Source organism: Panthera uncia (genome assembly GCF_023721935.1).
Source record: "Panthera uncia isolate 11264 chromosome A1 unlocalized genomic scaffold, Puncia_PCG_1.0 HiC_scaffold_17, whole genome shotgun sequence".
NCBI classification, from domain to species: Eukaryota; Metazoa; Chordata; class Mammalia; order Carnivora; family Felidae; genus Panthera; species Panthera uncia.
Window position 1 is genome coordinate 56,954,734 of NW_026057577.1, and position 14,972 is coordinate 56,969,705.

Sequence of the window (14,972 nt, forward strand, 5' to 3'; positions counted from 1 at the left end):
AAATAGTTTGAAAATCACTGTTAAGTGTGTTTGTGATGTAACGGTATCCTTCATAGCATTCTTTCTATCACTCCAGAGGTTAGAGATGTTCCTGCTTTTTACCTATTCTACAAGTGTTTACTAAGCAACTGCTATATATTGGTTGGGGTCAGGTATTGGTGGAGAAAGAAAAAGGCAATATTACCTTTGGGAATTTCCACCCAACTGTCTCAAAGTTGTAAGGTTTTAAATCAAAGCTTAAAAACAAGTTGACACTGAATGAATTTACAACTGTTCTTAACTTACTGTGCCTCTCCATGGCTGTGAAAACATAACTGGGATGTGTCAAAATTTTCCAGGAATAAACCTTCACAGAATGTTAAGCTTCTTGCTGCTTCTGATCAGTGTCTGGAGAGAGATCCAGTATAAAATCTATAGCTGAGATAGAAATTCGCTAAAGGTATACTTGTTTTCATCTACCTTGTTAATTTCTCCTTTCTTAGGCTTTTTGGCAAGAAAATAATTTTTTTCAGCAACCAATATTTGGGTCCTGGCTGCAAAACTTCCCCTTCAGTATTACTTTTTTTCTGGAGGGACCAGTATTTTTTCCTATGAATATGTATGATATTTGTGTATTTGGCAGAAGATTGAAATGAGATTGTTTTACATTTCAGAAATGGTAAAATGCCTTTTAAATGATATTTTATTTGGAAAACTAAATATGGTCCCTTCCCTCTCCCATAAACCAACCTATTCTGATGCTAAATATCAACCACAAAATAATTTAGAATTTCAATTCTTCTGCTACTCAAATCTCTAATATTAAGCCTTAAGTATAAAGTTTTACATTGTAATTATGTTTTCATTTCTTCATTCTTCCCCTCCCCACCTCGTATACTTTAAAAATGGCATGTAATATTAAGGCGATGACACTTCAATTTAGAAATGCTTCTGATGTATGTTATCCCCTGATGAAGTAATTTTCTGCATGTATAAAGATTTTATTTAAAAAATTATGCATTCTGTGCTTTAAAACAATAGTACCCTTTAAAAATAACAGAATAGTATTATTTTTCTCTTCTCTTTTTGATAGGTTCAATAAACGTTATGGTTTCTAGTGATTAGTGACTTCCAAAATCAGATCAACCTTCCTACAAGTATGTATCTTATAGCAGCAAAAATTCAGCTTCTGTTTTTTTTTCAGTTACGAGTTTTAAAGTTTAAATGCTATTATTACTATTTTAGTTCTTTAGATCATTGCTCATGCTAGACTGGTGATATAAGGCTCATACACATTTTCAAGAAATAAGAGGCTAAATGAGTTGTCATATATTTTTAGAAAATAAACTGAAATGATTAAGTAATTCATTGGTTTACAACTGTACTGGAAAAAATACTTTGTGATAAAATGATGCGCTTTTCTAGTCAATCAAGATAATCCAGGTTTGGCTATGGCCAGTGTATGCTGGAGCTGGCTCCTATCTTCCCAACTTTGTGCTCAGTGATGTCATGTTAGTAACTTGAAATTAATCACAGTGGGAGTATTTATACCACCAAAGTCAGAGGTTCCCTTTCCATTTTGAAGATCTGTTAAACATTTCCCAGTACACCACTGACAATAGCTATTATTCCTTGAAAATACAATTCAATTCTTTGTTCGTAAGAATTTTATTTGAAGACCTAAATCACTGGTGTTTTTTGTATAAATTTATCTTTCTGGGAAAAGACTTAAATGTTTCCATTGGTTAACAGTAATGGAAATGTTAGACTTTGACTATGAAAGGATAAATATGTGAGGCCTTATCCACAGAGAGCTTCTTTCTTTTGAAGGAATTGTACCCTATTTAGAACAAACTGTTCAAAATTTGGATTTTTAACTAAAAAGAAAGGTATCTTATTTTTAACTGAATCCATACTTAGGAAGCAAAATACTTAGACTTCAAAGAGAACCTGACAGATTTTAATTCTCTGTTAAAAATGTCTATGATTTAATGATAAAAGGTTAATTAAAAATATGGTGTAAAGTATGATATAAACAATTTTATTAGACGAATTCATTTATTTGACACATTAAATTAGGCAAAGAAAAATATATGCAACTGCATAAAAAGAATCACATTCTCCTACTACTTGAACATACAACAGTGGTCAAAAATAATGAATTGTGGAATGGATCCCAGGATTTAATGAAAAAACAAAAAACAAAAAACAAAAAAACACCCTGTACAGAAAAACTTCAGGCTTCTAACTTCACTGAATCCAATACTAAGCGTGCTTCCTTATATTCCTCAGCTTCTTCCAAGTCTTTTTCACTCTCCTGAAATGAAATATAATAAAAATTAGATTTCTCCCTCTCAGCTTTAGTCCTTTGTGATTTCCTCAAATATTATAAACCAACAATATAAAAATCTCAAAAATTAACACAAAAATGATTCCAATCCCCATCTAAATATTGTTTAATTTCTAAGATTTCCCATAGTTCTTTCTTCCTTTATAGTGAAGAGAAAAAAAATAGGTTTGGTTTTGTTTCACTACATAGCATTCTCACAGAGTAAGTGAAAAACATGGTCATCTACAGCTACTGGCATTAAAGAATTAAATAAAAACCTCAAAAAAATTAATACAAAATTTTATTCTCATTTTGTCAACATGTCACTATACAAAAAGGATTATGAGTGGACTAAAAGTAAAAAAAAAAAAAAAAGATGATTTACTAAAATGTTACATATATAGAAACATTCAGACCAAATTAATCTTCCAACTACTCACAACGACCAAGAAGGCTAGTGGTGTCACACCAGAGTCAAGTATCATCTTCAAATTAGAAAATTGAACTGTCTGCTTATTAATGAGCATTATATGTTGTACTACAAGGAAACAAAGTACTAACGTCTTTTATTTTTTGACTGAGTGAATCTTTTCTTGATACTTTATACATCAAGCTCTTGCTAATATTATTATGCTAAGAAATAAGCGAAATAATATCATCTAAGTCAATTTGCATGTTTGATTTTTACTTAAATTAAGTAAAGCCATGGTTAGTTATTCATGTCAGGTCAATAAAAGTTGGGAGCTGTACAAATAGTTGTAGAGCAGAGGGAACAGGTATGTGTGTTTATTTAATATGAAAATTTAAAGCAAAAGGAGTAAGAATTTGCTTAACTCAGACTGCAGGTAAGAATTTCTTAAACCTCTACATGACACCTAAACATGTCTTTGTTCTCTGTTGGTAAATATAAGCTCTTTGAGGGTAGAAATATTGTTGGATACGTCCAAATACACAAATATATCATCCAAAGACAGTGTAATTTTTTCAAGCAATTTATATTACTTTTTTAGCTGCTATATTCATGAGAGAAAAAAGCATTTAAATTGTCAGAAAATACAAATGGTGCTTCTGTCTCAAGGAGTATTTTAATATAGTAATTATTTTCTGCTTTCATCTATCTTTTATTTTAAAACCACAGCTTTACTTTTGTCTGTTAAGGAGAATTACCCTGCCTTTAAAAAGTTCCTATAGATAAATATGGAGTTCTGTGTCAAAATTAAAGTAAAATGTAAACACTTCTCTTTTTGTTTTTTCTTGCAGATTTAGTCCTAATATTATTTGGGTAGGAAAACAAATGTCATTCTTTTTCAAAGAATACATATGATCATCTCTCACCATACTTTTGTTATGTAAGGGACAATTATAACTCAGGAGAAAGCTATGTAGCTAGTTAATATTAGCTCAAGAAATAGAAACGTAAAATGAGATTAGTAAAGGAAATGTTAGAATTCATCAAATTATCATCAAACAGCAATAACAATTGTCTTGAATACAGTATTATCCAGTTATCTTTATTAAGAAAGAAATAAGAGGACTTTTAATTATTCTTAGAATCCTTTATAAAATGATTCTGCCACTGTATCACAAAGCATTTACACTATCAGGTACGGTAACAGTGTTATCCAAGGACTGCCTATATTACAAGGCTTTTTTTCCCTCTCAAATGGATTTAGGTTTGACTCTAAAAGAATTCTAGATCTTTTTAAAAATTCATTTGAAACATTTGGATCTTTCAAAATTTTAAATAGTCTGCTTATCACTAAAAATGTGCCAAAAAAGACTTTTATGTATGAAAACTAAATAATTCAAGATATTGCTGGACAATGTTAGTGCCATGAATATCTACCATGGTAACTCAAATATATTTAATTAACTAAGTTTAAACAGAATAAACATGTTAGATACAGTACTTCCACTGGAGGCATAATTTAAAACACAACTTAATTTCTATCAACTGTTTTAAAATATACTGGTATCAGGACAAGTGAACAAAATAGTCCCTAACTAGTTGACAGTGTTGAATACTAAGATTTGGCCTTCCATGCATTGGACTGAAAGAATTTTTAAACAGAATACAGAGAATTTTTTACTTACTAATAACTGCAGAAGATCACTATATGCAGCTTCCAACCTGCGCTGGCAATCTGGGATCATCATCCGGGACTCTTGAAGGATCTCTGCCTATAATGAAAATCTCTGTGAGACACGCAGAGATGGTAGAACTTATGTGTTTAGTTTATGCCTCTGTAAATATCTAAAATGATTGAGAGGAATCAGGAAAAAATTACAGGTATGTTAAACAGTTCGATACTTTAAATTGTGATTATAAGAAGTCAGAAAGAATGACTATCATACTGTAAAATATTCAGAGTACAAGTTTTTGATCATTTGGTAATCACCTTCTCATACTAAGTGAAAATTAGCTGGAAAAGCTTTTCATAGAGCATTTATTTAAAAAGGCCATTTAAAATAAACTATTTTTCCTGCTGTCACAAAGCACCTTTATCCAAAATGGGATCAGCTGGTTATATAAATATCTCCTGCATCTTCTGAGTAATAAAGAAAAACACTGTTCAGATAATATCACATGGAGATAATTACTGCATGAAAAAAGTTATTGAGTTATTGATCACATCGTGTGCACACTGCAGGAGGTTCTCACTGAAAGACAGAGGTAAAGAAAAATGAAAAGCAAAGACCAGCAGGTTCATATTTTTGATGCTTATCATGCATAAAAAGTTATTACTTATCCTTGTGCTTCATTTTAGGAGAGAGATTATTCTCCCCATGCAGTTTGAGCCAAATTACCAACCTGGCACCCCTCTGAATCTGAACTTCTGCCTATTCCTCTTGAAGACAGACACAACAGAATTAAACACAAGAATATTTATTCTCGTATTTCTGGACTTAAAATATAGCATTCAAAGCTGGACTGTAAAATATTGAATCATAAAAGAAAAAAATCAAATCATTCACTGAGAAACCAATCAACAGGAAGGTAAATAAATTAGTGTCAGATGTTGGCCCTCAAATAGGTCTGTTTCCTAAGGTGGTAGGAAGCTTTATCTCCTTAAACTATTCTCAAAAAGAAACAGATCATTTAAACATTTATTTCCAAAAAATAGTGTTTGGACAAATACCTTTGGTTAAATGGGTACAAATCCTGAACTTTTCCTAATAAGCTTTCTTACCTAGCTCATCTAAAATAAAAAGGAAAGACATAACTTAATGGTAATCATATTATATTTTAATACAAACTTAAATAACTCCCAGTACCTTCTTCCTTTTCCCCAATGGTTTTGTTATAGCTCTCACACTATAAACAAAAATCAGAATCATAATACATAAGGATGCTCTCTGTCCACATCTATTTTTTCAGGTGAAAACCTACTGTTGAACTTGTAATTCTTTTGCTAACGAGACACTGCTGAAAACTTCAGACAGAGGGTCATGACTTTACTTCACTGCTCATCATACTATACCCTGAAATGTAATCACTGCCTTTAAATTATCTTATGTATCTGGTTAGTTTGAATACATGTGAAAAATCAGTGACAGGCACATTTCATTGGATATATGATTCGTATTTCTTCCTTATAGACCTGCTTTGAGAATAGCTTATATTAATTAAACAAGATGAAATGAATATAAACAGTAAGGTCAAAAACACAGTAAGTAGAAATGTTTTTACTTGTAAAAATTTTTTTTGAAAACTTTAGTATAGTATTGTCAATGAAATAAGCTTCAAGCAATGCGGCCCCAAAAAACTTCTATTATTATTCTATGCATTATTACAGAGCAAGAATCCTCAATTAATCTATCAAAACAGAACTCTGATGTAACTAGAGCCAAAGATCAGACTCTCCCATATACCAGCCCCAATTCATTTAAATAAGCTTAATGTATGTCTATAGGATGCCAGGGACGAGGGATATAAAAATGAAAAGAGAAGGTCTCTGTCCTCCATTCCAGTAGAGGAGCATGAACATGAAAATAAACACTTGACACAGCTTCAAGAAGACCATGCCACTGGGAGCCAAAGGCATACAGTACACTGATGACTATGATGTGGAATCCATAAACCACATCTTTATCAAGGCCATAAATCATGTACTTTACCTTGTAACAATGAATTACAACTGTCAGGAATAATTTTAAAAGACCATATATAAGGTGTGATTATATAGTAAAGACACCCCTCAAAATACTTGAACTAAACTAAATGAGTATTATCTTTCAAAATGTTCCCTTAGGAAGGGGTCACTCAAATGAATGGTACCTCTGTTTAAAATATCTGAATAAACTCTCAGTTTTTTCTAATGCTGACTAGGACAAGACTGAGGCTAAGTCAGGATCTTGGCACAGATTGGGAGGAAGGGGAGGTAGGTAAGGAGTCTTAGGGAACACAACAGGATGTGGTCCTACTTATGTCTTACTGTTTTTAAAACAAGTTGTGATTTTGGGGTATCATAATGGAAGTTAGTCAGGTAAAATGGAGGTCTGGGGAGGCTTAGCAACTCTCAGATTATAATAATGAATATATTACTAAACTAAAGTTGAATCAATTTCCTTTATAATCAAATGTAGATAAGTTGGAGAGGGAAAGGAAAAGCCGTAATTGGCAGATTTTCATTTTTTCAGAAAGAAGAGTTCCATGAAAGAATCTGGCCAATGTCAAGTTCTTTTGCTATTGCTCAATTGACATAAGATTTCTAGCTTCTTTAATGATCCATTCACCCAGGGCTGGCTATACCTAAAATAATCTATAGGCACTCTAATTTTGGTATACTGGCTGTCTCTGGAACCAATGGTAACTACATTAGTTTGCCAAACTGGGCTTTAGGGTAGTTCAGAGATTACTGTAACAATGGTTAAGTCTCTTTTTACATGGAGGTAAAATGGTAACGTGCTAATAAACATGTTAAGAAATCCATCTGACTTTTAAAAGAGACAGAAAGAGAAAAGTTAACTACGTAAGGTGATGCATATGTTAAGGACCTTGGTTATGGTGGATATTTTACAATGTATAAATTTATCAAATCATCAAACTGCACACCTTAAATATATACAATTTTAAACTGTCCACTATACCTCAATATAGACAGGGGAGAAAGACATAAAGATGGCCTCCAATGAGCCTGCTCTTGTGCAGTCACCTCCCACACTACATTTGGGCTGGGCCTGTGACCAAAGGAATATGGCAGCAATGGCCTTCTGGAACCTAAGACCAGCTTCCATGTGGGCTTCTTGAAAAGCTTATTTTTAGGAAATCCTTCTCTCAGGACCCAGTTGTCATGCTGTAAGAAGTGGAGGAAGGAAGGGAGGGAGGGAGGAAGGAGGAAGGAAGGATTTTGACTTGTGTTTTGTGGTTACTGATGAATGACTAAGGATATGCAATGAATTCCATGAATAAAAAATAATCTGGGCCTGGGGTGCCTGGGTGGCTCAGTTAACTGTCCGACTCTTGATTTTGGCTCAAGTCATGATCTCATGATTCGTGAGTTCATTCTCAAGTCAGGCTTTGTGCTGACAGTGTGGAGCCTGCTTGGCATTTTCTCTCTCTCCCTCTCTCTCTGCCCGTACTCTGCTTGCACTCTCTCTCTCAAAATAAATAAATAAACATAAACAATAATAATAATCTGGGCCTTAATCCCTAAGGTGTCAGTGATTACTTTAAAAATAAATGGTCTAAATCCACCAGCTCAAAGACAGAGATTCAGAGATTGGGCCAACTCAACTATATACTGCCCACAAGAAACTCACTTCAAACAAAATCAAACAGAGAGTTTCAAAATATAAGGATGGAAAAGAATGTTATCAGGCAAACATTAAAAAGACAGAAAAAGCAGGAGTGATGATATTAATACTGCTTCAGAGCAAAAAAATAAATATTAGAGACAAAGAGGGATGTTATATAATAATAAAATGATCAAGAAGAAAAAAAAATACCTAAATGTGTATGTACTAACAACAGAGCTTCAAAATACATAACACAAAAACTGATAAAGCTAAAAGGCGAGAGACAAATCCACACATATACCCAGGGATTTTAATACCTCACTCTTAGCAATTGGTAGAGGTACTAAAACAAAAAAATCAGCAAAGATATAAAAAAAAAAACAACACAACACCATCAACGAACAAGATCTAACTGACATTTACAGAACACTCTATCTAAGAAAGAAAAATACAAATACTTTTCAAGCACCCATGAAACATTCATCATAGTATACCATAACCGGGGTCAAACAACAACAAAACAAACAAAAATCTCAACAAATTTAAATTAAAAGAACTGAAGTAACACATAGTGCATGTATGACTATAATGAAATAAAATTAAAAACCAATAATAAAAATAAGCAGGGAAATCTTTAAACCACTTAGAAATTAAACAACATACTTGTAAATAACCAAAGAGTCAATAAGGAAGTCTCAAAAGAAACAGAGAAATACACAGATAAATGATAATGAAAATATAACCTATCAAATGTTGTAGGACTAAGTTATAGCAATGCCAAGAGGGAAATTTATAGCAGTAAATGCTTATGTTAGGAAAAAGGAAAGATCTCAATTTAAAAATCTAAGTTCTTACTTCAGGAACCTACAAAAAGAAGCACAAAATAAACCCTAAACAAGAAGAGGGAAATAATAAAAATAAGATCAGAAATCAAAGAAATTAGAAATAAAAAAAACAACAGAGACAATCTAGGAAACAAAGAGCTGAGTTTTTAAAAAACTGGTAAATCTCCAGTAAAACTGACAAACATAAAGTGAGAAGGCACAAATCACTAATATCAGTAACAAAACAGATCATATCTCTACATATCTTGCAACCATTAAAGGAAAAAAAAGTTTCACAAACAATTTTATAATACTGCTCATAATGATCATGAATTCAACAACTTAGGAGAAATGAACCAATCCCTTGAAAACTACAGACCACCAAAACTGAAATGATAACCTGAATATTTCTACAATCATGAAAGGAATTGAATTTTAATTTTTTTTTTTTACATTTATTTATTTTTGATAGAGACAGAGCACAAGTGGGGGAGGGGCAGAAAGAGAAGGAGACACACAATCCAAAGCAGGCTCCAGGCTGTCAGCACAGAGCCCGAAGCGGGCCCGAACTCACAAACTGCGAGATCATGACCTGAGCCGAACTCAGAGGCTTAACTGACTGAGCCACCCAGGCACCCCAAGAATTGAATTTTAATAAAAAAGAAATAGAACTCTTCAAACCTAGATAGTTCCACTGGGCGATTTTATCAAATATTTAAAGAATTAACACTAACTTTACACAAATACTTTAAGAAAAGAGAAGAGGGAATATTTTCCAGCCAATTTTACGAGATGAGAATTAACTTGATACCAGAAACAGACAAAAGCAGTATAAAAAAAGCAAACTGCAGACCATAAACTTCGATACAAAAATCCTCAACAAAGCATTAGCAAACAGAATCCTCCAATATATGAAAACAATTATACACCACAATCAAGTGAATAAGCAGGTATACAAGGCTGGTTCAACATTTAAAAATCAATCCATGTAATCCACAATATCAATAGGCCCAAGAAGAAAATTCATATGGTTTTATCACATGATACAGAAAAAGCCTTTGACAAAACCCAACACCCATTCATGATAAAAATGCTCAGCAAAGTAGGAATACAGAACTTCCTCAACTTGAAAAACACTATTTAAAAAAAATGTACAGCTAACATCACACTTATGGCAAAAGACTGAATGCTATCTCCCTAAGATTAGAAACAAATGGAGATGTCCATTCTGACCACTCTCATTCAACACAATACCGTAAGTCTTAGCCAGAGCAATCAGGTAAGAAAAAGAAGTAAGACATACAGACTGAAAAGAAATAAAACTGTCTCTACTTACAAATGACATGATTGTGTCTGTAGAAAACCAGAAGGAATACACAAAAAAATCTTAGAAACTAGATAGCTCAGTAATGTCACAGGTTACAAGATCAATACACAAAAAACTGAATGTACTTCCATATTGGATAACAAAATACTATATGTGGAAACCAAAACTAAAAACAATACTATTTATATTTTCAAAGAAAATGAAATACTCAGGTAGAAATCTAACAAAACTTCCAGGATCTATATGTTGAAAATTATGAAATGCTGATGAAAGAAGTAGGACCTAAATAAACTGTAAGACTTCTCATGTTTACTGACTGGAAGACCTGACATAGTAAGGATGTCAATTCTCTCCAAACTGATATACAGGTTTAATGCAATTCCTATCAAAACTTAGCAAGGTGTTCTATAGACCTAGACAAATTTACAATTTTTATGGAAAGGCACAGGAAGTAGAAAAGCTAAAACAAACCAAAAAAAAAAAAAAAAAGAAAGAAAAGAAAAAAAGAAGGAGGAGGAGGAGAAGGAGAAAGAGGATTCACTCTTCCACAATTAAAGCTTACTCTATAGCTACCGTAACCAAGACAGGGTGGTATTTGTAAACGAATAGGTTAATGGATAAACCACAGGTTAATGGATCAAAAGAGAATCCCAAAACAGACCCACACAAATATGTCCAATGGCTTTTTGACAAAGGTACAAAAGCAATTCAATGAGGGAAGGATAATGTTTTCAACAAATACTGCTGGAGCAACTGGGCACCTATAGGCAAAAAGATGTACCTCAAACTAAACCTCACCCCTTATATAAAAATTAACTCAAAACTGATCAAACCTTTTTTTTATTTTTTAAAAAAATTTTTAAATGTTTCTTTATTTTTGAGACAGAGAGAGACAGCATGAACGGGGGAGGGTCAGAAAGAGAGGGAGACACAGAATCCGAAACAGGCTCCAGGCTCTGAGCTGTCAGCACAGAGCCTGATGCGGGGCTCAAACCCACAAACCGTGAGATCATGACCTGAGCTGAAGTCGGACGCTTAACCGACTGGGCCACCCAGGTGCCCCAAAACTGATCACACCTTAAAGGATAGACATAAAACCACAAAACTTTTAGACAAAAAATAGAAAATCTTTGGGACTTAGGACTAAACAAAGATGCCTTAGACTTGAGACCCAAAATACAATTCACAAAAGAAAGCATTAGCCATAAATTAGATGTTCTCAAAATTAAAAACTGTTGCTCAGTGAAAGACCTTGTTAACAGGCTAAAAAGACAAATTACAGACTAAGAAAATATTTCCAAGCCACATATCCAACAAAGGGCATTTACCTAGAATATACAAAGAACTCTCAAAACTTAAAAGTAGAAAAAGCATCTAATTAAAAAGTGAGAACAGACATTTCACTAAAGAGAATATATAGACACAAATAAGCAAAAGATATTCGACATTATAGTTGTTAGTAAATCGAAACTAAAAGCACAATTAGATATCATTACACATCTATCATGTAGGTGACAGCTATACACTAAAATAAAAAAGCGATAACACCAAATGTTGGTGAGGATGTGGAAAAATCAAATCATTCGCACATCCCTGGTGGGAATGTAATATAGTACAGCCACTTTGGAAGAGTTTGGCAGTTTTCTTTAAAAAAAAAAAAAAAAAAAAAAAAAAAGTACTAATACAACACAGCAATTTCTTGGGTATTTATCCCAGAAAAATGAAAATTTATGTTCATGCAAAAAATGTCTACAAATGTTCATAGCAGCCTTTTTCATAACAGCCCAGAGCTGGAAACAGTCCAAATGTCCTTCAGTGGTTACACCTATGATACCATGGAATACCTGGAATACTGCTCAGCAATAATAAGAAACAAAGTTGATAGACTCTATGACTTTAGTGGACCTCAAGGAATTATTTTCCTCAAGGAAAAAGCCAATTTCAAAAGATTACATACTGTATGATCCTTCAAACAGTATTAATTACTTAGGATTCAGGGGTGGAGGTCAGGGACTACAAAGAAGTAGCACAGACAGTCTTGTGATGGAATAGTTTTTCATCTTGATTGTGGTTGTAGTTATACATACCACATGTTACAGAATTGTATCGGACTATATACAAACACACACACACAAATGAGTACATGTGTAACAGGTGAAATATAAATAAGGTCTGTGGTGCGTTTCGTGGTCTGGATATTATAATTATACAAGATACCATTACTAACAATGCAGCAGCAATAGTGAAGGGTATATGTGACTTCCCTGAACATTTATTGCAACTTCCTGTGAATCTATAACAAAACACAAAACAAGTGTACAGAGTATCATTTATAAACTTGAGTATAGGTAACAAGAGGCAATAAAATTTTCTTGCATCAGTGGAAGCTATTTTGAATATTTTTGTTATTGATAAAATACGGTGTTTCTTGCAGAATCAATCTTGTGAAAGACACTTCATCAAATTCCTCTTTTCGACTTAAGCTTCCTATTATTTTCCACATATTTGAAGAAAAAAATTCTCCATTTTAGGAAAAAGAAACATCCAATTATGAATGTTTAACTCATGTTTCAAGTAAATCACAAAACAGTGTGTGTGCATCTTTCTCAAAAAGACATTTACAACTCTGCAATTATATGTAATAACTATAAATCCTTGTTGGAAAAATTGTACCAGTTTGGTTTTTTTAATATTACTTCTGGAAAATAAGAGGAGTCATGCCTCAGGTGAAATAACAGGGATACGTTTGATTACCACTGCTAATCACTTCTGCTCCAAGATAGGTTTAAAAAAACAAAAGACCAGAATACCTTCACTAGTTGAGGGCAAAATCCTCTGCATCCATCCCTAATTTAGATGAGGTGAGTAGAGAAGAAGAGGGATATGGTGAGCAGAGGACCAAAATCAATTTGGGCAATATCTGAAGGTTGCATTACACTGTTCAGCCAGAAAAGATGAATTCTTTGACTGACTGGTATTTTGGCCTCTTAGCATCCGTCTTCTGCCTAGTTACTTATTTTACAAAAACCAAAATTAGGCCTAGTCCAGGAAAGTCCAATTTGGACAACCAATTACAGGTAAGAAGTTTGGTAGGGACTGACATTATAAATGTGTGTTATTAAGATAGTTCCGGTTCAGAAGATCCAGGATAGCCAGAGCAAAATGGATCCAAATGACAAAAGAGCCAAAGTAGTGAGAAGTGGCTAAGGAGAGTATTTAGCTCAGAACTACAGTGAGACGAGGAGAGAACCCACAAAACACAGCACTTGGCTTCCTTGATATTTTCTACGAGGGGCACAGCAGATGTAAAGAAACTATTACTGACATTAAAGTCGTAGGCAAACAGGAATAAAGCAGTGCTTCTGGCAATGCAACTCCCACTGCATATAAAAAAACCATGAATCTCTGACCACCGTATAGCTAAACTAGGGAAAGGAAATTGAGAAAAGCACGTAGCTTGAGTTAAAGACAAGGTTTCATCAAACAAATAAAATTGCAGTTGACAACTGTATACACTGCAGGTTGATAATCGCAGTAAACAGAAAGACTTACTGTTCTGTAATTAGATATGGGATGGTATTTTTGAATGTAAGTGTGAAGTGGACTAGGAACCTAAGCAATCATGTTATAAACCATGACTGCTGTGACAAAGCAGAGAATTTTGACATGGCTGAATGTAGATAGGATTTTTAAACAAAAAATTTCCCCTTTTTATAAATGTAAATTGACTACATATGTAGTCAATGATAATGTAGTAAGAGGCTAATACTTTTAAATAACAATTAGAGCACAAGATTCAATGAAGAGTTAATCCTTACCTATAAAGCAGTAACTTTAATGAAAGATGATCAATATACACATAGTAAAACGAATTCCGTGATAATCTGTGACATTTGTAGAATTTTATTTAGAAAGACAACATATTTATTCTTCACTTCAGTAACTTACAACTCCTATCCTAGTTATACAGCTATGTTTTAATATGTTACTGGTGATTAAAAGAACAGGGCAAAGAAAAAACTAAGTGAGGTCAATACCTACACAACTGGAAAAATAAGCCTTATTTCAAGAGAAGAAGGACGTGAATGAAATGAAGTTATATACTATATCATACTATTTCTTATTAGATGTTGGAAAACGATACAGGGCATTAAAGTGAGAGAGGTACAAGAGTGATACAAATATTTACAGAAGTACATACTTCAAAAGCATTTAACCATCATAATCTTAAGAATCAAAAAGTTATATTCCACATATAAATCCTTATGAAGAGCAGTTATATCCTAAAGGTCAGTATATTGGGGGACATATTACATCTATAAATCTGTTTACAAATCCTCCCTTAATTTATGAGTATCTTATACAAAAATGTCCTCTGCTTTACCACACACAGAGGAAGGCAGGCTCTCCCAGAAGCTCAAAAATTAAGAAGGTTTTCTTCCTGGATGTTTTAAATTTTTTTTTTTTTCAACGTTTTTTATTTATTTTTGGGACAGAGAGAGACAGAGCATGAACGGGGGAGGGGCAGAGAGAGAGGGAGACACAGAATCGGAAACAGGATCCAGGCTCCGAGCCATCAGCCCAGAGCCTGACGCGGGGCTCGAACTCACGGACCGCGAGATCGTGACCTGGCTGAAGTCGGACGCTTAACCGACTGCGCCACCCAGGCGCCCCATCTTCCTGGATATTTTAAATGACACTGTGTTCCTTTTGCACCACAGATAGCAACTGCCTGCAGAAAAATCCATTTTAAGTGATTTAACACTGCTGAATT

General features: G+C 33.6%; 1 protein-coding gene across 1 annotated transcript in view; it reads right to left on the minus strand.

Annotated features, from left to right (window-relative positions):
• Positions 1-1,999: 1,999 nt before the first annotated feature.
• The window catches only part of TBCA (tubulin folding cofactor A), a 77,765-nt gene continuing 64,792 nt past the window's right edge, over positions 2,000-14,972 (minus strand). The window contains exons 3-4 of the mRNA XM_049649697.1: positions 4,403-4,489; positions 2,000-2,296 (exon numbers count right to left, since the gene is read on the minus strand). Coding sequence (XP_049505654.1) covers positions 2,216-2,296; positions 4,403-4,489 — 168 coding nt within the window. The 3' untranslated portion in view covers positions 2,000-2,215. The remainder of the gene's footprint in view (positions 2,297-4,402; positions 4,490-14,972) is intronic.